Source organism: Hypanus sabinus, chromosome 9 (assembly GCF_030144855.1).
Source record: "Hypanus sabinus isolate sHypSab1 chromosome 9, sHypSab1.hap1, whole genome shotgun sequence".
NCBI lineage: Eukaryota > Metazoa > Chordata > Chondrichthyes > Myliobatiformes > Dasyatidae > Hypanus > Hypanus sabinus.
Genome location: NC_082714.1, coordinates 31,652,875 through 31,675,460, shown reverse-complemented (window position 1 = coordinate 31,675,460; position 22,586 = coordinate 31,652,875). Strand labels below are relative to the sequence as shown.

General features: G+C 37.2%; 1 protein-coding gene and 1 non-coding gene across 3 annotated transcripts in view; both read left to right on the top strand.

The window, feature by feature from the left end:
- The window catches only part of clcn7 (chloride channel 7), a 73,913-nt gene that overhangs the window by 5,581 nt on the left and 45,746 nt on the right, over positions 1 to 22,586 (top strand). For both annotated transcript variants that reach the window (XR_009513917.1, XM_059979418.1), the window contains exons 2-12: positions 401 to 466; positions 767 to 838; positions 3,368 to 3,433; positions 5,541 to 5,673; positions 5,796 to 5,905; positions 9,730 to 9,810; positions 11,232 to 11,294; positions 16,826 to 16,909; positions 19,658 to 19,751; positions 21,033 to 21,097; positions 21,856 to 21,972. Coding sequence is in view for 1 of the 2 variants with exons in the window: in XM_059979418.1 (XP_059835401.1) it covers positions 401 to 466; positions 767 to 838; positions 3,368 to 3,433; positions 5,541 to 5,673; positions 5,796 to 5,905; positions 9,730 to 9,810; positions 11,232 to 11,294; positions 16,826 to 16,909; positions 19,658 to 19,751; positions 21,033 to 21,097; positions 21,856 to 21,972 (951 nt within the window). In the remaining variant the exon portion in view is untranslated. The remainder of the gene's footprint in view (positions 1 to 400; positions 467 to 766; positions 839 to 3,367; positions 3,434 to 5,540; positions 5,674 to 5,795; positions 5,906 to 9,729; positions 9,811 to 11,231; positions 11,295 to 16,825; positions 16,910 to 19,657; positions 19,752 to 21,032; positions 21,098 to 21,855; positions 21,973 to 22,586) is intronic.
- Positions 1,448 to 1,646, top strand: LOC132400157 (U2 spliceosomal RNA). Its single transcript, XR_009514191.1, has one exon. It is a non-coding gene; the product is annotated as a U2 spliceosomal RNA (small nuclear RNA).

The window sequence follows — 22,586 nt, the reverse complement described above, 5'->3', positions numbered from 1 at the left end:
TGAATTACACAATCCAACTGAACTCAAAAATCTACTGTTGCTAGAAATCTGAAAAGAAATGAGGAAATTCAACAGGTCAGAAGTTGAGAGAGGAACTGAGTAACATTTCATGTTGTTAACCTCCATGGATCTGTCTGATTTAATGAGTATTCCTAGTGATTTTTTAAAAATTACACATCATCTCTCTACCTCCTAAAGTGGAGTAATCCATAAGAAAAAAGAACTACAATATTTTGCTCAAATAATTTCTGATGTGCCTGTTTTGTAATTTAGTCTGTTATATATATAATAGAGAGAGAGAGAGAAAGAGATAACAGACTAAATATTATATATTATAACAGATTTTATATATATAAAATGTTCATATTCTAAAATTATATACCTTTTCTAATTTTTCCAGACCAACTTTTTTCGCATTGGAAGGCTGACCACAGTGAATTTAGATGACGATCCAATCCAGGACCAGGTAATTACCTTAAAATTTTGGCAACATTAATACACATGCTGAAGAAATATTTGCAGTGAATCTGTAATGGTGTTTGATAAATGGAATCGTAGGAACTTTGTTAGTTCTTTTTAATTTGATAAGTAGAATATATTTTCTGACTAGTTTTCCATGGTCCTTTTCCCACTATAAATGAACGTACTTGTTAGGGAAATGAATCATTGCTGTCTGTCCCTTTTCATTTTGGATGTTAAATTTAAAAAAAACTGCCCTGATGTAAAGTGAATATTTCTATTTCCTACATGTGATTTTCTTCCATAGGATGGAGTTTCAGCTGCTTGTGTTTCCAAGGAAATTCCACATAATGAAAAGCTGCTTTCACTTCAATATGAGGTAATTACCGCTGTTTGTCTTATATGCATTCTTTCAGATTGCATTGATACTCCAGTTAGTTCAGAGGTGAGAGTGAAAGGGTTACTTTTTAACTATGGCTACTTCCATTTACTGTGGAATAAACCCAAGCTGACGGTGACAAAATACGCAACGTCTTGAGACAGACTCTTTGAAGTGCAACTTTAAGGTACCTCCTTTCCTGAAGAACTTGATCCAGTGAAGGATATCTTCAAGTCTGATTTGAATAGGTCTATAATTTTTGCAGATGGCAAATGTTAACACCGAAGACCTATGCCAAAATCATATAAAATTAGGAAGAGAAGACTTTATGCATGAATTACTGCTCCTTGGCAAAAAATCCACAAAGTTAAACATCTGTTTTTTAAAGAATATATGAGAGTTGCATCATGTTGGGAATTGGAATTTCAGAAATATGCATAAACATGTCATTGTTTTCTGTTCTTTCCTGGAAAATAGTCCTTGTGTATTATTTTTACCAGGGTAATGCTCAGCATATGTCCTTCAAAATCTATTAAGCTATTTTTTTTTTCCTTATAATTCTTCTTTGTGTCTATTGGTGTGTCAAGCGGCAGCTTTGCCATTTCTTTAGTGTTTGTCATAGGACTTTTGGCTAAGATCAAGTGTAGTATCTGTTCTTAGCAGGTTAATGTCTGATATGTCCCTTATCAGGGGACCATATGTATCTTTTCTTATATTGTGGGATATTATACTTGTCATGAGATACTTGTATTTAACCCATATGTTTAGCACTGTGTGAAATAGTATTTGCATAAATGTACTTCACTCATTGGAATTTGAAATGATAACTCACTGTGCAGTTCAGCAATGTGAGTGCTGTTAGCAGAAAGAGGAAGTTTGTTTCAGTTCTCTCAATTCCTAACAGTTTTTGAATCGTACACTTCCATAGATGGTAGTATAATACTGCATTTACAACACATGTGAACTAGGTTTCCAGTTCTTGAAAAAAACAGTAGTTTCATGCTTTTTTGTCTGGATTATTAAAAGCAAAGTTTATGAAATTGTTTTCAATCCTATAGAAAATACATTTACAGAGGTGAATTACTCAGTTACTGAGCTGTACAGGCACTTGCAGGGCAGATTGATTGATTTTGGTACTCGGGCATGGTAGTCTGCACAAAATCAAAGTCTGAACTGGGCTATAATTAACTTGAAATCCAATATTATAGTGCTCAGAAGAATGTACTTTTTTGTTGGTGTCGGGATGATCCGACAATTTTCTAATTTCATCCCTTGCAATTCCACTGTGATACATGTAAAAATAGTGTAAGGATTAAAAAAAGGGAGATACTCTCAGGATCTCCCGGTTGCCATACTCTTCAATTCTGCTTCACATTTCCATTTGGATATGTTCGTATATGGCCTCCCCTACTGCCTTGATGAGGCCAAACTCAGCTTGGAAGAGCAACACCTCATATACCTTCTGGGTAGTCTCCAGCCCCTTGGCATGAACATTGAATTCTCTAGCTTCCAGTAATTCCCTCCTCCTCCCTTCCCCCATCCGTTTAACTCTACCTCCTCCTCAAGCTGCCGTTTACCTCCCTCATGGTTCCGCCTCCTTCTATTACCCATAGTGCTTTCCCCTTACATTCCTTCTTCACCTTTCCTACCTATCCCTTCCCTGCTTCCCTTCCCCCACCCCTTGATCTTTCCCCTTACTGGTTTTTCACCTGGCACCTACCAGCCTTCTCCTTCCCACCCTCTCCCCACCTTCTTTATCGGGTCCCTGTCCCCTTCCTCTTTAGTCCTGACGAAGGGTCTAGGCCCGAAACATTGAAGTCAAGTCAAGTCACTTTTATGGTCATTTTGCTGGTACAGTACATAGTAAAAATGAGACAACGTTTTTCAGACCCATGGTGTTACATGACACAGTACAAAAACTAGACTGAACTACGTAAACAAAAAACAACACGGAGAAAGCTACACTAGTCTACAGACCTACCCAGGACTACATAAAGTGCACAAAAACAGTTCAGGCATTACAATAAATAATAAACAGGACAATAGAGCAAGGTGTCAGTCCAGGCTTCGGGTATTGAGGAGTCTGATAGTTTGGGGAAAGAAACTGTTACGTAGTAGTGACTGTTTGTTTTCACGGATGCTGCCCGAGCTGCTGAGTTCTTCCAGCGTGTTGAGGGTGACAGTCTAGTGATTGATAGGTGTATTTACAAATGAGATGAGTATGTGTAATTGCTTTTAGAATGTGTTCAGGGTTATCCTTTTCCATTTGACTTCTGGATGATGTTTCTAAGTGGCTAAGTTTTATTCACTTTAGTATCATCACTTTAAAAAATTGTTTCCTGCATTATCGTACACCTTGCAATGTATATAGCCTGAAGATCTTGCATCAGATTGCATTCCTCTTAATTATTAAAGCTTATGTTGATACTTAATAATAAAAAAAGCTGCTAAATTTTGTCTTGATAAATCCATGTCAGTGAGCAGCATGGTTTTGGTTTATCTTAAACTTGTTTTCTTTTTTGTTTAAAGAGTCTTGATTATGACAATAGTGAAAATCAGTTGTTTATGGAGGAAGAAAGAAGGATAAGCAAAATAGTAAGTACTTCTGTGAAATCTGATCATTTGTTCCAAAAATGCACATTCTGCTGTCAACACTGACTACTTTTAAGTTTTTCATTTCTTCTGTTTTATCTTGTTTGTGATTTTCTTATGTCTGTGTTAGTCTGTATTGTTAACATTTTCCTTTTAATTCCTCCTTTATTGATTTGCTGATCTTTCAGTGATGACTAGTTTCTACATATGGCATGTTGGATTAGGGATACATTGTTGTTACTGGAAGGAAGTGAAAATGAAGCTGGTAATGAGATGGTGGCTCTGAAGGAGCATTTTGATTTAATTGTTTTATAATATTTACCGGATACTGTAGTGTTCTCTCTCAATTTTTAAATATACTTTAGCAGCTTAAGTAATTTAACAGCCAGTTTAGCATTCAAAACATAGTGTACCTCACCATATGAAGAATCAATGTGAAGAAACCCTTCAAATGGTTAGTTAAAGCAGTGCTTAATGCTATCAAGTCAGAGAGGTTTGGGAATAACTACTCATGAGGAAAAACCTTAAATATTTAAGATCTGAATGTGGCAAAAAGACCATGACTTAAGGTTCATTCCCCTTGCGTCTAAGGCATAGTCTGTTCATAAATGTGTGAAGGCCATCTAAGTATAATGCAATATAATGGCCATCCAAATATTGATGGAGTTGCATAACCAACTATTTAATCAAACCTTCTTAAAGCATTTTGGTGTGTTGTTTGTGTCATCTAGTTTACAGACTTAATAAATGAACCAGCATACAACTTGCATTTGCTTTGACAGGTAGACTGCATTATAATGCCTGGAAAATGAAATCCTACAGATTCAATGATTCACATCTAGATAATGATGCATTATAGTAATGAAATATGAATTAGGTTCATACTAAATGACTCAAAATATTCATTTGATTACTTATCTAATTGATCGCTAAAAGATCTATCTGATTAAAATAGAAGATACTATTCAGTACTGTTCATAGATGTACAGGGTGAGCATCCCTTATCCAAAGTGCTTAGGGCCGGAAGTGTTTCAGATTTTGGATTTTTTTGAATTTTGGACTGTTTGTATCTATATAATGAAGTACCTTAGGGATGCAGTCCAAGTCTAAACACAAAATCTATTTACATTCTATATACAGCTTATGTACAGCTGGTGAGAAGCTCACAGAGTGAACAGTCTGTAGTCAGAGCACAGTTTGACGTGATGGAGCTGGGTCCTCCAGACTGTTGGAGTAGAATGACTCCCCCTGACTGTGTCTGTTACTGGATTCCTGTGCTGCAATTGGCTTCATATACACCATCCATTTCAAACAGCTGCCGGTTCCACAGTAACTATGATGGAAGGGGGTTACTTTTATGTAAAATTTTGTTAATTTTGTGCATGAGACAATTATCTTCAATTTTCAGTTTGTCGTGATCGATCTTTGCTTGCTTCATGATCAGCATACTGTGAAGCCACACATTCATTCCAATGCTGACCGGTCTACTCCAATACACGATTGAGGTCTTCATTTTTCGATTATGCAGTATTTTTCTATTTTTCACTTAACTTCCAGTCATTTCTCAGAACTGTCTGTGGAGTGCAGAGATCTGTATATCACCTAGCAACCTTCCCAGCACCATGTGTAATTTTCCATTTGTGACATTATGTCAGTGCTCAAATAAAATCTAACTTCAGAGGTTTTTGGATTTTGGATTTAAGATAAGGGGTGAACAACCAGTATTATACTGTATGTTATCACAAGATTTCTACCGGGTCATTGATACCAAATCAATACATGTATCAAATCAATATCATTGGTACTTGGGTATTAGTTTCAGTGTACATGGTCTTTTCTTTTTAATTAGCAGCCGCACTAAATTCTGGAAGGTTTTAAAACGGGAAGTGTGAAACAGTCACATTTACATTCTGCTTTTGACTTTGTAATTCAGTTGTACAAATTAGCTGATTATGCACTATCCATCCTTTGAATGTAGGATTTTGTGGTTTACAATAGACATGATAAAGTTTGCTCATTCTCCAATTTCACCAAGATGCCATGTGATAGTATGCTCCTAAATGTAGTATTGATAATCTACTTACAGTTACCTTTCTTTTCCCTTCCTTAGGGCTTTCATGTACTGGAAATCAAAAGATGGTTGGTCTGTTGCTTCATTGGAATCTTTACTGGCCTTATTGCTTGTTTTATCGATATAGTTGTAGAAAAGCTTGCGGATATAAAGTACGATGTGATTAAAGAAAGTATCCTTTTCATTGTGACTTATCGTGAATTACTGTTATGGATTTCAACTGCTTTGAGATTTTTAAAATTCTGTTCATATTTTCCATGTAATTTATATTGATTTTCCTTAAAAAATATGTAGATATTGATAAATCTACAGAACAAGGTGGATTATCCATTTCACTTGTGCTTTGGGCATCCTTGAATGCTGGCTTTGTGATGATCGGCTCTTTCCTGGTGGCTTTTATAGAGGTTTTGAAGCTTTGTTTTTCCAAATACTCTAAATTATGAATTTCTAAATTAACATGGCTGAAATCGTGTTTTAGATTTAACTTGATGTTTTTATAACTTTGCTTTTTATATTGACTTTTGATAATAGTGTAGTATATTTAAAGTATCTTATTGAGGCTTTTGACAATTTGAATGAAACGAAGCATTCTGATGTTGACTTTTAAGAAGCATTTTCAGTCTGATTAGTGTAGTCCAATGGAAAATTTTAGTCTTGCATTCTATGTTCTTTTAACATCAATATTCTTTATTTCCCTTCATTTTTTCTCTCATTTTTTATTCCATTCTTCCGTTTTCTTGAGTATACAGTACTGTGGATTTAATTTAATTGGGACACATCAGGACAAATACATCTTGGTCACATCTTAGTTGAAGTTTCATGGGAATAGTTTAGAAAAAAGTATAAAACAGACAAACTACCATCTAACTGAATAACAAATTATATATTTAAATGAAATGCAGAACAAATTACCAATCATACTAAAGTGCTATAAAACTGGGTATTGGTTCCTAATGGTTATTGATGAAGGAATTTACCTGGTGTACGCTGCTGTGTTCTTTTGATAAACTGGAAATAATACCTGGTGCAGATAATGGACTGCCTTTATACAATGCTTGCGATAATTGTATCCTCTAAATCTTCATTTTCATTGTAACATTTTGGATGATTGTCGATACCTTCAAATTCTTTATAATTCCTAGTTGTTGGAGTAGTGAGAGTGTTTCATTTTGCACTCTTGTTCCTGGCATCTTCAAGGCTGAATGCTTGAAACTGCAGTGAGCAAAACAGTTCTGAATTGTCTTACTGCTTATTTGTCACTTTGGTGACAAAAATGACAGTTCTTTGCATACAAACCCATGCAACTGATAGTATTTCAAAAAGTGTTCTCTTTAAGCATGGTGTAGAGTCTAATGGCCACACAAGTGTATGTTACTGACACGAGTTAGAAACTGTTCGGCAACAGTCTCCTGTCACAATTAAGTGGCATAGTGTCCTTAAAATGACGAGAATCCAGGCTGTGTTTGCAATTAGTTGTTGTTCTTTAAGAGTTGTCCCAAATAAATTGCCCCAATTAACTGAGGGCTCAAGGAACTGGAATCCACTGTATTCAAGTAATTTTAAATCTTAAAACATGTCTTCAGCTCTTGTTCAGACATGTATATCTGGTAGCATAGCAGTCCTTGAGTACTGCATTTGAACTAAAAGTGTTGTGTAGAATATGAGCTCACACTGTGAACAACATAATATACAGAGCAAAGGCGCAATCACTAGTAATATACGAGGGATGTTCGAAATTGCAAATGAAGATACATACTGGAGTACTCAGCAATTCAGACAATACCTTTGGAAAGCGAAACAACATAAATGATAAGCAAGTTACCTTTCTGTTTCAGCACTGATTCAACAATTTGCACCATCTATGGCGTCTTATACCCCAATCAAATAGTTATTCTGTTTTTTAAAATTATGTCTGTGTTTCATTTGTCTCTTGCAACAAAGCACTTCATGTTCAGTAACACATTTATTCCAATGTTTCCCTGAAATGTATCCAGAATGATGCTTTCTTCTCATTTAGTGACCAATAAAAACGTCTCTGTTGCTTGCTACCTTAAAAGTTCTATAGTATTGTTAAACTCTTATTCTGTAACCTGTTCTGCTGTAACAATAGATGGCTTTAGTTTAAACCTTTTCACTTAAACTCTCATTCCTCATGCCCATAGAAGTAAAAAAATCGGAGTAAATCATTTGCAATTTGAACATGTCTGCCATTGGCTGATCCTCTTTCTCATTCTCTCTCTTTACCTTTTGTCTATAAATTTGTAAGCATATTTATTAACTTGCCCTTCACAACATTCTTTGATAGATAGATAGATACTTTATTCATCCCCAAGGGGAAATTCAACATTTTTCCAGTGTCCCATACACTTATTGTAGCAAAACTAATTACATACAGTATTTAACTCAGTATAAATATGCATCTAAAATCACCCTCCCAAAAAGCATTAATAAATAGCTTTTAAAAAGTTCTTAAATAGTTTGCTAAAGTGCATTGAGTGGTAACTTAAGCTCAGTCCTAACCCCGGCACTTTAACATGTCTTGCCCCTGGTGGTTGAATTGTAGAGCTGAATGGCGTTGGGGAGTAATGATCTCTTCATCCTGTCTGAGGAGCATTGCATTGACAGCAACCTGCTGCTGAAGCTGCTTCTCTGTCTCTGGATGGTGCTGTGCAGAGGATGTTCAGGGTTTTCCATGATTGACCTTGGCCTACTCAGCGCCCTCCTCTCTGCCACTGATGTCATACTCTCTAGTTCTGTGCCCATGACAGAGCCCGCCTTCCTTACCAGCTCATTAAGACGTGAGGCATCCCTCTTCTTAATGCTGCCTCCCCAGCACGCCACCACAAAGAAGAGGGCACTCTCCACAACTGACCGATAGAACATCTTCAGCATCTCACTACAAACATTGAATGACGCCAGCCTTCTGAGGAAGTATAGTCGACTCTGTGCTTTCCTGCACAGGGCATCTGTGTTGGCAGTCCAGTCTAGCTTCTCGTCTAACTGCACTCCCAGATACTTGTAGGTCTTAACCTGCTCCACACATTCTCCATTAATGACCACTGGCTCCATATGAGGCTTATATCTCCTAAAGTCCACCACCATCTCCTTGGTCTTGGTGATATTGAGACGCAGGTAGTTTGAGTTGCACCATATCACAAAGTCCTGTATCAGTTTCCTATACTCTTCCTCCTGACCATTCCTGACACACCCCACTATGGCCGTGTCATCAGCGAACTTCTGCACATGGCAGGACTCCGAGTTATATTGGAAGTCTGATGTGTACAGGGTGAACAGGACCGGAGAGAGCATGGTCCCTTGCGGCACTCCTGTGCTGCTGACCACCGTGTCAGACCTACAGTCTCCCAACCGCACATACTGAGGTATGTCTGTCAAGTAGTCTGTTATCCAAGCCACCATGTGTGAGTCTACTCCCATCTCTGTTAGTTTGTGCCTTAAGATCCTGGGCTGGATGGTGTTAAAGGCACTAGAGAAGTCCAGGAATGTAATTCTCACAGCACCACTGACCCTGTCCAGGTGAGAGAGGGATTTGTGCAGCAAGTACATGATAGCATCCTCCACTCCCACCTTCTCCTGATACGCAAACTGAAGAGGATCCTGGGTGTGCCTGGTTTGAGGCCTCAGATTCTGTATTATCAGCCGCTCCATGGTCTTTATCACGTGCAACGTCAAAGCAACAGGTCTGAAGTCATTCATCTCCCTTGGTTGTGGTTTCTTCGGTGTCTTGGTAAAGAATTCTGCAGAATAACCACCCTCTGAATGGGGGGGGGGGGGGGATCTTTCTTCACTGCACTCCTAAATGTTTACTTCTAGTTTGTGAATCTATCTTGTATGCTTTTCATGGTCCTGATCTTCTTTGAGGTAACACATTTCCCTGAGTGGCATGCAGTATTCCAACTATGGCCTAATCAATATTTTGTAGAAAAGAATCAGCATTTTAGTTCTTTTGTCTTTATTGCACATACAGTAAATCCTAGTAATAATTTTAACCAGAGGTACTATTTAAGTATTTCATCTCTTCCTGTAACACAACTGTGATATTACTTAATATCACAGGTAGCTCCAACTTATCTCAATTATTGAAGAATCTACTTAAGATAACCAAATATATTCTCTGCCAAAATATGTTTCAACAAAGTCATCCTAAGTTATCTTAAATGGTGGAGTTAATTCATCTTTGTATGATATCTGTTTTTATGTTTGACTTTAGCCTGCAGCAGCTGGGAGTGGAATTCCACAGATCAAATGTTACCTTAATGGAGTAAAGGTGTCTCATGTTGTTCGACTTAAGGTAGGCAGAACGTATATGAAGTCATAAAATGATACTACAAGTAATCAGACCCTTAGGCACACAATGTTGATGCTTACCATGAAGTGCTAATTTTTTAAAAATTCTCTCATCCCTAATAAACCTTCCCTTTATTCTGTTGTTAACCATCTATGCAATTTATACTAACCATTTACACTGCAAACCAGCATGTCTTTGTAAGTGGAAAGGAACTGTATGCACTTGGAAAACCCAAAATATCAGGATGAGAATGTGCAAATGCTAGAGGTGTTAACCCTGTCGTGCCAGAGCAGTGAGGCAGCAGCACTGATTATTGGAACATTGTGCCACCCCACTTCCATGATAGTTTTAGCCCCAGTTTTCAAATTAAATAAACTGAGTAAGATATGCACACAGTTTAATAGAATTCATTCACCATTCATAGCACAATGAACAGATATTGAAGATAATCATAAATCACTTACCTAGCAAAGTAGTTTACAGTGCAGGTATCCCTAAGAGCTAGCTTCCAAGTGACCCTTTCAAGAAAATGCATGAGTAGTTAATAAAGCTGTTTACACCAGCACTTACAGTCTTGATATTTTGAACAAGTAAGTACATAGGCAGGGAATTAAAAGAGAAAATGGCAAAAATCCTCTGCAGGTCGGGAGGCATTTGTGAGAAGAGAAACATAATTAACATTTCAGGTTGATAATCTTTCATCTGTGCCAAGTATTTCTGGCATTTTTTCATTTTCATTTCACATTTATATTTGCATTGTTTTGCTTTTGGATTTCAAGTGAGCCAGGATTGTTCCATTAACCCAAAGACTAGAGATTTAATAGCTACAGTATTCAATATTATGAAGGGTTTTCAATAGAGCTCATGTGGGCATACTGATTCTACTTTTAGGTCATATAATTGACAAAGTATTATTTGGGTTCTGAGGAGAATGGCTGTATAAAATGATGAAAGCATTTTCAATGATATCCTTCAGAGCATGAAAAGGAATCCATTGTAGGTCTTTGGGGAAAGAACATGCAAACAGAACTGCTTGAATTTCAAAGGCTTGATACAGGAATGATTGGGCCAAATATTTAAAGAAACATTTGAGATCTTCAATTTGTATGTAAAAGCAAGGAGTACAGAAGCAAAGAAATGATAGTGAACTTCTTTTAGCTAAGATGTGTCTGATTTTGATTTTGGCATTACGCAATTTATAGAACAGGCAGTGATCTGATAATACTTAGTTCTGAATACTTTATCTTCAATTATTATAAAGCTGTGAGAAATATATTTGTTGAAGAATAAGGTGAGTATACAGTCATTGTCTTTCTGAAGTTTCTCTATACTGTGTAAAGCTCAGCTCCCTGCCCAATCACGTTTGTAAGCATTTTATTTATTTATATATCGTCTGCAGAATTATGCCTGTGCTTATGTTGCAGACACTGATCGTCAAAGTGCTTGGTGTTATCTCCTCTGTTGTTGGTGGACTGGCAGTTGGCAAGGTAATGTGTAATACAGATAACTGCATGTGTGAGCAGCTGATAATTATTTGTATACTACGCCTATAAGCACTATCAGATCAATTGACTTTTAAAATAATGGATCTGAAGTTTACCTCTTTTTTGGAGAAGTCTTAACAAATTTAGTCATTCAGTCAGAAGTACAGACATATGAACTGATGGTGCAAATTGAGTATTGAATTTTTACTTTATATTATACAATAAACAATAGCCAAGGGTACATTGTTTGAGCTGCAAAATAATTTAGTTAGATATTAAAGCGTATGGTGTTTGGCATTGATGCAGACACTTCTGTTAACATTAGAAAGCAAGTTATAATTTTCTTTAGTATTTGTATTGATGCAGTATTGAATGCATTTAGTGTCTCGTAATAGACTTGTAGAGTACTACAGCAAAGAAACAGGCCCTTCAGTCCATCTAGTCCATGCCAGCCTGATAAGTATTCAGTCCTAGGATTTTTATTGATGTAATGGAGAAGCAGACTGTATTTTTCTACTACGTGATAAGATATTGAACAGTTCAGCATAGGAGTAAGCCTTACAGCCCACAATGTCTCTGCTGAATATGATGCAGAGCTAAACTAATTCTTTGTATGTGATCCTTATCAATATTCAAGCATCTAAAGCCTCTTAAATGCTGCTATTGTATCTGCTTCCATCACTCCCTTCTAAGCCCATTCTGGACACTCAACTTTCTGTGGTTATATACAAAATAAACTTGCCCCACACATCTCTTTTTAACGGTCTCCTCATTTTAAATGCATGTCCTCTAGTTCTTGACATATCTACCTTGGGGGCAAAAAAAAATTCCCATCGTCTACTATGCCTCTCATAATTTTATAATCTTATATTAGGTCTCCTTTCTGCCTCAGGTTTTCCAGAATAAGTAATGCATGTTTTTCCAAATTAATGGCTCGTATCCTCCAATCCAGACAGCACTCTTTCTAAAGCCTCACATCCTTTCTGTAATGGTGCAACCAGAATTGCACACAATATTCCAAGAGCCGCCTAACCAAAGTGTTTTTTTATATAACCTTTTGACTCTTCTGCACAATCACCCCAACCAATGAAGGCAAACATTCTGTCTGTCTCTACCATCCTATCTGGTTGTGTGGGCACATTGAGTGAGCTCTGGTCTTGGACCGCAAGATTCTTCGGCACATCAGTGCTGTTAAGGGTCTTGCATTAACATATACTGTGCACTTACATTTGATGTTCCAAAGTATAACATCTCACACTTGCCCAAATTAAAGTCGATCTGCTGCTCCTTTGACCACATCTGTAACTGATGTATATTCTGCTATACCTTCACAGCACTCTACATTGTCCAGTGTTCCTTCATCTGCAAATTTATGAACCCAATCATCTGCATTTTTCATCCAAGTAACTTATATACATCAAAAGCAACAGAGGTCCCTGCACCAATCCTTGCAGAATACCTATGCTCAAGGACCCACAGGCAGAATAATACCTTCCACACTACCACATCACCATTTTCCCATGCATTTTAACCTTCTAGAGTAGCTTACTGTGAGGGACCTTGTCAAATGCTTTAGTAAAATCCATGTAGATCACAGCTGCTGCCTTACCCTCATCAATTAGCTTCATCACCTTCTCAAGAAAACTCAGACAAGTTTGTAGGGTCTGACCTGCCCTGTACAAAGCTATGCTAACCGTCCCTAATCAGACCATATTTTTCAAAATCCTCCCCAATATATTTCCTACCACTGATGTCAGGTTTACAGTTCTATAGTTTTCTCTATTATCCATATTTCCCTTTTTGAACAAAGGAACAGCATTGGCTACTGTCTAGTCTTCCAGGACCTTCCCTGTTGCTAGTGAAGATACAGAATACTTAGTTGAAGCCCCAGCAATTTTCTGTCGTAATGTGTGTAGATTCTTCAGTATTTCTGGTAAATTCTTATTTTTACTGGTTTTATAAACTGGATTAAGGAACTGCTTTTTGTGTCAGTTATGCAATAGATTAAAAAATGTTTAAGAATGAGAGTAAAGAACTTGCGGAACTGAGCAAGAGCATTGTGATTGATCTGGAAAGTTATTCCTACCATCCATTTTTTTCTGTGCATTCACAAATACATCAGATGTTGGGGTTGCAGTCGGTCTATTCATTGCCTTTTCAAATCATATAGATAGTATGGTATAGGGCCTGGTCCTTTAACCCTTTGAGTCCTGCCACTTACACTAATCCTTTATTAATCCCATTTTTATTGTAAGATCTGAAATGAAACTAGGTAGTTATAAATAGCCTAATTTGTACATTATTTTGCATTTGGTGAAATTGGGAGCAGGCTGTGTGTTTATAGAATGTACACCCTTAGCTCACTCCAGGCCAACTGCAGCCGATAAGTAGGTGGCGACCATCACAAAAGTTGCAAGCACACGGCTCACACCAATGAAAGCTGCTACCTTTCAAGGTTTTTCTTATAGGCAAAGGTGCAGTTACAAATAAGATGCTGGTTGAAATCAACAGGTTAGATAGCATTAGTGGAGGGAAATGGATAGCTGACATTTTGCAATGAGACTCTTTATGTGGATTGAAGAAGGGTCTCAATGCAAAATTTCAATTGCCCTCCCTCCACAGATGCTGCCAGAGCTGTTGAGTTTCTCAAGCACTTACTTTGTTGCTCTAGATTCAACATTTGCAAACTCTTGTGTCCAATGATTTGTTTTTGCAAAATCTACATTGCTTTAGGCATGAGTATAGCTGCAGCTGATGGAATGATCAGATATGTGGAGTCAAAACCCCATCGTATTCAGGTATTAATAATTGACTGACTATCCTTTTAAATGACTCTGGACAAATTGGTAATTTATTGTTCATTAATTTTAAATTTTATGTGATATAGCTTTGGCATAAATGTATATTAGTTGGGTAAAATTGATCAACCAAGAACTATGTATCATCTTGTTAAAATTACATACAGTATGGGTAACCCTTTAGAAAAATGACATCTGCTTTTTTTTAAAGGAACACTTACTTGCTAATCACCTGACGGTCTGAAGTCTATGGGCTTCTTTGTTGTTTAGATAGAATATAAGTCATGAGAATTAATTTTGAAGTTAAATTGGGTAATTTCCTTTCTATTTATAATGGACTAGGCCCACAAATGGATGTAAAATTAGTCATTGTCTATGTGTAAAGGTGGTTTGGATCTTAGAATATGCAATAATGTAGTTGGTTATAGATTTGTAACCATATTAACACTGCAGTTCCCTGTATTGACACTGATTACTTTGAATTAGCTGCACATGGTGAGAAATGTGATTTTTATCTAACCATTTAATGTAGTTGGGAGACTAACATATGGAGGCTTAGGTAAGGGCTGATTTAAAAAAAAAGGAGAAACTTTTTGATAATGAAGACAACTATTTTTACAGTTGGAAAGCATGAGGAATGGTCATTTTTAGGTATCAAACGAGGCTTGGTTGACAATTAACCAACTTTACTACTAGCATTCTCATTTAACCCTGCCACATTAGAATTGGAATTCTGCACTCCTTTTCTCTGCTTGGGCTGTGTGAGACTGGAAGTTTGAGGAAAGTTTGATTAGACTGTGTATGTGTTTCGTTCTCTTATATTTTTAAATTTTTATAGAGTTTGATTATGAGTACTGTAAGTATTGAATACTTTGGTAGTGTAATTTTACTACATCTGTAGCTTAATTATAAATGTTACAATTGTACTCTAAACCTTTGGATGAAAACTAAGGTGTTAAAATGTTGGTATAGTTTGCAATTAATAACTGAAGCATATGTTTTTTGACTTGTTTTTAGGTACAAAGTAAACATTCAGTTTTATGACTTTTCAAATGTTAAATGTTTGAAGATATTTGCAAGCCTTTAATTAGAGAAAATTTAAGTTCAAAATTTAACTTGACAGCAAAATTATTTTCTGGCTGCAAGTACTCCTGGACCCACCCTTTCAATATTTCTTAGCTTTGTTTAATTCCTGAAGCAAGATTGCTCAAGTATCAACCTAATCTAGTGCTTTCTGACAGAATGAAACTATCAAGAACAGGGAAATAAAATTTTCACTTCCCCTCCACTTGAATCTTTTAATACTTCCCTGGGATATGCATACTGGCAAAGTCAGCATTAAATGCTCATTCCCATTCTCTTGGTGAGGATGCAGTAATGGCAAACAGTCCTTTTGGTAAATAGTAGTTTGAGAACATTTGAGGTCATAGACACTTGTGGGGTTTGGTGGGTCAGATGCAAGTTACTTCCCTAACTAAAATGCTGTAAATGAGTTATATTTTTACTGCAATTTCTCCAGATCTGTGGATTAGGTATAAAATTCAAACCTCACTTAATCATGTCCATTCTTTGCTTACTTCAAGAGTGAGTTCTGATAATATTTCCATATCTAACTTGACCCAGAGGTGCTTGCAGAATATTGCACCTGATGTTCTTGACATCTTAAGACTTGACATCTTTTGAAAAGTAATGCAAGTCTTGTTCATCTCCATAGGTGGCTGCCACCAGCTGAGCTCCCTGTATTAGATAAGGGAGCTCCCTGTATTAGATATTAGACAAACTAGATACCCAAAAAAAAGCATGTTCTGTCCCAGGCTGCATTCCGCATTCTCTCCTTTGTTGATAGTACAGATCATCTTGAAAAGTACACGAGACTTTTATGTGCATTGCCTGTGTTTCAGATCCATTGCTTTGCCATCTCTAACTTGAAGGAGACACCTTAAAATTACTTTCCCATCTTGGATAAAATCCATAATCAATTTCCTGGCAGTGTCTATTTAATACATTTGTCAGCTAACACAGACACATGGCATGAAGAAAGCTGTAAGTTGGGGTAGTACAATCTGATCTAACCCAAATCTTGATGTTTCAAAAGTGTATTCACCAGACAAGATCCGAACGTGGTGTATTCATTCAGATCACATTGGCCCAAGCTGGGTCCCAATCTGGCTTACCGCTTGATTACAGCTCTTATTTAATCAACTATTCAGTGAAAAGGGTTTAAGTTGAAAAGTGGAAAAGACCACAAAAAAGTTCAAAGTTCACAGTACATTCATTATCAATGTATGTACACTATATACAACCTTGAGACTCGTCTCCTTACGGGCAGCCACGAAACAAAGAAACCCAGTGGTACCCATTAAAGAAGACAGTTAACACCCAGTGTGCAAAAAAAATCATGCAAGCAATAAAAAGTAAGCAAACAACATGGAGAACTAAAGTTCAGGAAAGTGAGTGCACAGCCCCCAAGTCTTTCAACAGTGCAGCTGGTCCAGGAGCCAGTTAGTTGCAGGCCACAGCTTCAGTTCAGCGCAGGGACGAGTAAAACTCGCCAAGCAGTGAACTGAACACTGGCCCATTTCTCTCATCTGGCCTTGACACTCTGATCTTTTCAATCTGGCCAATCCACTTAAATCGGCCAAACATTGGGTTGTTCCTCGCTGTTAGACCCGGGCCCTGCTGCTTTGATGTGCTCTGTTGAAAACACAATTTACATGTTGCCTTTTTTAATTGTAGGAAGGTCCAATGATTCATTCGGGTGCTGTTATTGCAGCTGGTATTTCACAGGGGAGATCCTCAACGTTAAAGAAAGACTTCAAGGTCAGTTTTGCTATTTACTTTCACAGGTCAGCCAATGCACAAGTGTTAAATTTGTCAAGAAATGTAGAAATAAATAGTATTAAGCATCAGTTAAAAGTAAAACTATAAAATGTTAAGAACCCTTAATAGGTTGGGCCGCAACTGTGGAAGGGAAATTTAATTAACTTGTAATCAATACAGTGACAACAAGACAACAAGAGTTAACAAATAAACTTTTCTCAGACTTCCAACTGGGTACAGGTATTGATTACAACTGACGTTTTGATGGCAAACTCTGCCATTTTCTTCAGGGATCATTCCTGAACAAGATGACAGAGTTTTTAATCCAAACTTCAGTTATATTTGATATCCATACCCGGCTGGAAGCCTGAGAAGAGTTAATTTGTCTTCTGTGCTGGGAAAGCATGAGATCCATTGTTTTTAAACAAGTTTTAAGTTGCAAAAAAGACTTGAGTTTGAGGGAAATGGATAGAATGAAAGAAATATTTCTGACAGACTGAGGGTAGTTGATTTCAGTGTTTAAGAAGCTGTTTAATAGTTCAATAAGGGCATTTGAAGACAAAAACGAACCAATTTTGAAATGTATAACAATGAGGTAAAATGCTGCTGATGGATATAAACTGACTAATTGCAGGATAAATATTATAGGTGGAGATTGTGTATAAAATTTAGTCGAAATTTTAATGTATAAGTATTAATTAATATTTTGTGAACGAGTATGCAATTTCATTCCATCCTGATTTTGCTCCTTCTTTGAATGAATATCATGCAGAAACTCTAAGGACTACAGGGTTAAAATATCATTAATATCAATAAAATCTACAACCTTGGTTTATCTCTGTGCTGATTAGGAGAAGGCAAAAGATGGGGGTGTGTGTTTCAACTCCCTGTGGTGCTCGGATGTGGTGGTTATAACACATAACCTGTAGTCCCAGAGGTCTCAACACACTAGACCATTGATATACTGCAATAAAGAATGTTTACCGTTTCATGCCCAGATTGCATTTCAGGAAATATGATCCGTCCTCCTACCTGCAGACAGACGGAGGCTAAAGAACAAGGCTTTTGAGATAAAGACAACAAAGAGTTTGTCATGGGAGGCAGAGAAACAGCTACATGATTGCTTCGACTTGGTGGACTGGGCATCGTTTAAAGACACATAAGAGGATTTACATGAACACACCATGTTTGTCATGGAATTTATTAAAACAATTGTCAATGATTGTGTCTTCACAAAATCATTGAGGCTCTTCCCCGAACAGGTTCACAGCAGATGCCATTTCATTGGCTTGTTACTGAACCTTGGAACATCTGGACAGAAAGATGAAAACATTAGGATGCTCTTTATTGATTCCAGCTTGGCTTTCCATATCATCTCCAAAAACTAATCAGTAAGCTTCAAGACCTTGTCCTTAATACCTCCTTGTGCAATTGGATCCTTGATTATGCCACTTGTGGACTCCAGTCAGTTTGGATTGGCAACAACATCTGCTTCACATGTTCATCAGCACAGGTGCACCACAAGGCTGTGTGCTTAGCACTCTGTTCTACTTGCATTATATGAGTTCATTGTTTTCTTTGCTGATGACACCTCTATCATCAACAACAACCTCTTACTCAATATCAGCAAGTTGAAGGAGCTGTTTATTGATTTTAGGAGTAGGTAACTGGAGGTTCATGAGCCAGTCCTCATCAGGGGATCAGAGCCGTGGAGAAGGTCTGCAACTTTAAGTTCTTCGGTGTTACCAACTCAGAGGGTCTCTCCTGGACCCAGCATGTTAAAACAGTTATGAAGAAAGTACAGCAGCGCCTCTACTTCATTAGAAGTTTGTGAAGATTCAGCATAACATCTAAAACTTTGACTGACAGACTTCTAAAGGTGTGTGGTGGAGCCTATATTGACTGATTGCATCAAGTCTAGCATGAATACATTAATGCCCTTGAATGGAAAAGCTTACAAAATTACAGCACAGTCCATCACGGGTAAAGCCCTTCCCATCATTGAGCATTCTACGTGGAGAGCTATCGCAGAAAAGCAGCATCCATCATCAAGGTTCCCTACCACCCAGGTCATGCTCTCTTCTCGCTGCTGCCATCAGGAAGAAAGTACAGGAGTCTCGGGTCACGCACCACCAGGCTCAGGAACAGTTACTACTCCTCAACCATCAGGCTCTTGAATCATTTGCAACAACTTTATTCAACTGCACTCGCCTCATCCCTGATCTGTCCCCACAACCTATGCACTCACTTTCTCGCTCTTCACCTCATTTTGTTGACATTTATTTCTTATTTATTACTATTATTATCATTATTTCTTTCTGTATATGCTCAGTTTGTTATCTTTTGAAATTGGTAGTTTGTCAGTCCTGTTGGGTGTAGTCTTTCATTGATTCTATTGTGTTTCTTGGATTTACTCTATTGTGCTTCTTGTGTATGCCTGCAAATAGCCGTATCTTAGGAATGTATATGGTGACATATACAGAATGTACTGTGATAATAAATTTATTTTGAACTTTAAGTGCATGTTTTTTGAAAAATTATGAATTCTTTTGAAGAAGTTTATTGATATTTTGAAATATTCCTCAACTGTCATTGACATAAAGACATTCAAAGAACTTTAAATTTAAATGAAAGGATACTCCAGCAACTGGGGGCAAGATTGATTTTTGTATTGTTATTGTCCGGTGGTCAAACTGAAATCATGTAGAAAATAGAGAAAGTTAAGTGCCTTTTGCTTCTCTGTTTCAGATATTTGAGTATTTTCGTAGAGATACTGAAAAAAGAGATTTTGTATCTGCTGGAGCTGCAGCAGGAGTTTCTGCTGCTTTTGGTGCCCCAGTAGGTAAGCAGTAATGCACTTTCATTGAGTATCTAAAGCCCACATGGAATTTATGGGTTAGTTTACAAAACATACCTATAGTTCCAAAAACACAGTATTTTCATGTAGATTAGGCTTTGCTTTTGAAGCTTCAAGAGAAAATCCTAAATTCTGCCTGAGGGGCATGAAAGATCAAAATAGAATGTGCTTAATAGTTAGCAGAATCCTTGATGTACCTCAAAAGAACATTTGTGGAAGCCCTGCTAACCTCACATCATTTTGTTAACTTTGCCTTCAACTCCTGCCCTGCTCTTAAATTTACTTCATCCATCTTTGACACCTCTCTCACCTTTCTTGAAGTCTCTGCATCCATCTCCAGAGGCAAATTTTCTATGGGCATCTTTTACAAACTCACGTACTCCCACAGTTATATTGGCTATGCCTCCTACCCTGTCACTTGTAAAATTGCTACTCCCTTCTCTCAGTTCCTCTACCTCTTCTGTGTTTATTCTCAAGATGAGACTTTTTATTGCATGACATGACATCATGTGCCCTATTTTCCCAGAAAATAGGGTTTTCCTCCCACCACTACAGATGCTGCCATCACCTTTATCTCTTCCATTTCCTGCATGCCTTCCCTCACCCCATTCCCCCTGGTCCTGTACATAAGAGGAATAGAGTACCCTTAGACCTTATCTGCCACCCACAAGCCTCAGCTTCTAACACATCATTCTCTGCAACTTCTGTATGCAATACTCCAGATTAACTAGAGTTTTATAAAACTGCAGCATAACTTCTTAGCCCTTGAACTCACTGCTTTAATTAGTAAAGGAATCTATGCAATATGCCTTCTTATTCCCTGTATCAAACTGTGTAGCCACTTCTGGGAGCCCAAAATCCCTCTGTTTCTCAACACTGTTAAAGATCTTGTCATTAACACTGCACAGAATTGGAAAAAGTTGCAAATTGAGCTTACTTAGCTCAGAATTTTTGTACTAATCTCGATTCTTTGCGCTTTGCAAATATAGAAAATGTGAGAAGTTGATGGATCCCCATTCTAAACTGAGTATTTCCTAGCTGAAAAGAACAACCAAATTTTAGCCTGTCATCATTTTTCTGTTTGAGTTATGATTCAAGAAATTAATGTTTTTCCCCATGATTTGTGGTTAAGAATACATTGTAATATAGATTAAAGTCTTGTTATTTATTGTTTTTTAAAAAAAATATATTCTTTTACTTACCATTGTCAAATTGAATGATTGCTTTACAATTCAGCCTCCTCATAATGTATAATTAATTTTGTAGGTGGTGTTCTTTTCAGCTTGGAAGAGGGGGCTTCTTTCTGGAACCAAATGCTGACCTGGCGTATTGTAAGTAGACAAAGGGTCCAAAATAAAATACCTAAAGGTTACCATAGCAATTGTGGGATATATGATCGTCTTCACCACTTCCTGAGATACTGTGCAAGAACCCATTCTCTGAACATTCATAGTTCTACCTAAATCATTTCATTCTTCCTCAAACTGCACCACACTGCTCAGTAATGAATTTTCTTTACTCTCAGCACTGATAGAAGTCATCCTGGCCAGAAACAATGTTCTTAGTGGCTGGAACACTTGTTCATCTTTTAAAACTCTTGGTATGTTTGCCTCTTCAACCTTTTCCAATACTGATTTCTCATGATATACCAACGTGAAGCTGTTCTCTAGGTCCTGCTTCTACCCAAGTCAGAAGAGCAATGACATTGCTGTCTACAGCTTCCCCTCTGCTTGTGTAGTCACTGTTCTTCCTCCGAGTTTTTGCCTTCCTTGTCATTATCTACAAGTTCTCCCAGATTACGTTATCAGATCCAGGCGATTGGATGCTGGCGATTTACTTCCAAGTTCAAGAGTAACAGGAACTGAACTGCAAATTGAATCTTAAAATGCAAATGCCTCAAATCCAGATTGCGTGGCAGTTTTGAAACAATTCTATTGCTCCAGATTTATACAGTGTGTCTCAAGGGAAAGACTGGTGATTTTCAGTTTGTAGTGTGTTTGCTTCCAGCATTTTGAACAGTCTCCTACAGGCCTGTAATTTATTTCTGTAAGGCGAATTTGATCCTTAGAATCTACCATCTTTATTCCAGTTCTTTGCTTCAATGATTTCAACATTTACTCTGAACTTTGTCCTGAGTATCTACCATCACAAACCAGGTGATCTCTCAAGCCCAGGTTTGATAAACTTTGGACCATTTCAAAGTGAGGTAAGAAAAAGTCAAACAATGTATTATAACTGCAACATTTGGTTATTTCATTATGAATATATATTCATGTAAAAATACACAAGCATAGCATGTGTTATTTCTGCAAGTCTTGGCAGGAGAATTACAATAGTTTTGCAACAATATAATATTAAAATAAAAATGTAACAATTTTTAGGGCTATATTTTAATCACTTCTATGATTTGATTTATTTACGTTGCAACTTTTGTTTTTGTATGCAAGGGTTATTCTAATTTTTGCTGCGGTTTCCCTCCTTGTGGGTAGCATGGGGTGCTTTCTATATTAGTACCTGTACTGATAAATAGTATTTCATTTTTGAACTAGTAGGAAACTAGAAGTGAAAGGACAGTGAAGATATTTTGGGAGTTCACATGCAGCAATTGTTTGAACCTAATTTGTCCAAGAAACAGAGCACCTCAATTTACTCAGCAGCTGGATTGCATTTGTATTGAATGTTAGTTAGACGACCTTCTGGAGTAAAGTTTCTTTTTTTTTGCATCATCTGAGGTGTCTGGAGTACGTACAGTACAGGTGTCCTAGGATTATGGAGGATCTTTCTGATTGTGGTATAAGATACGAAGCATTTAAGATTTTA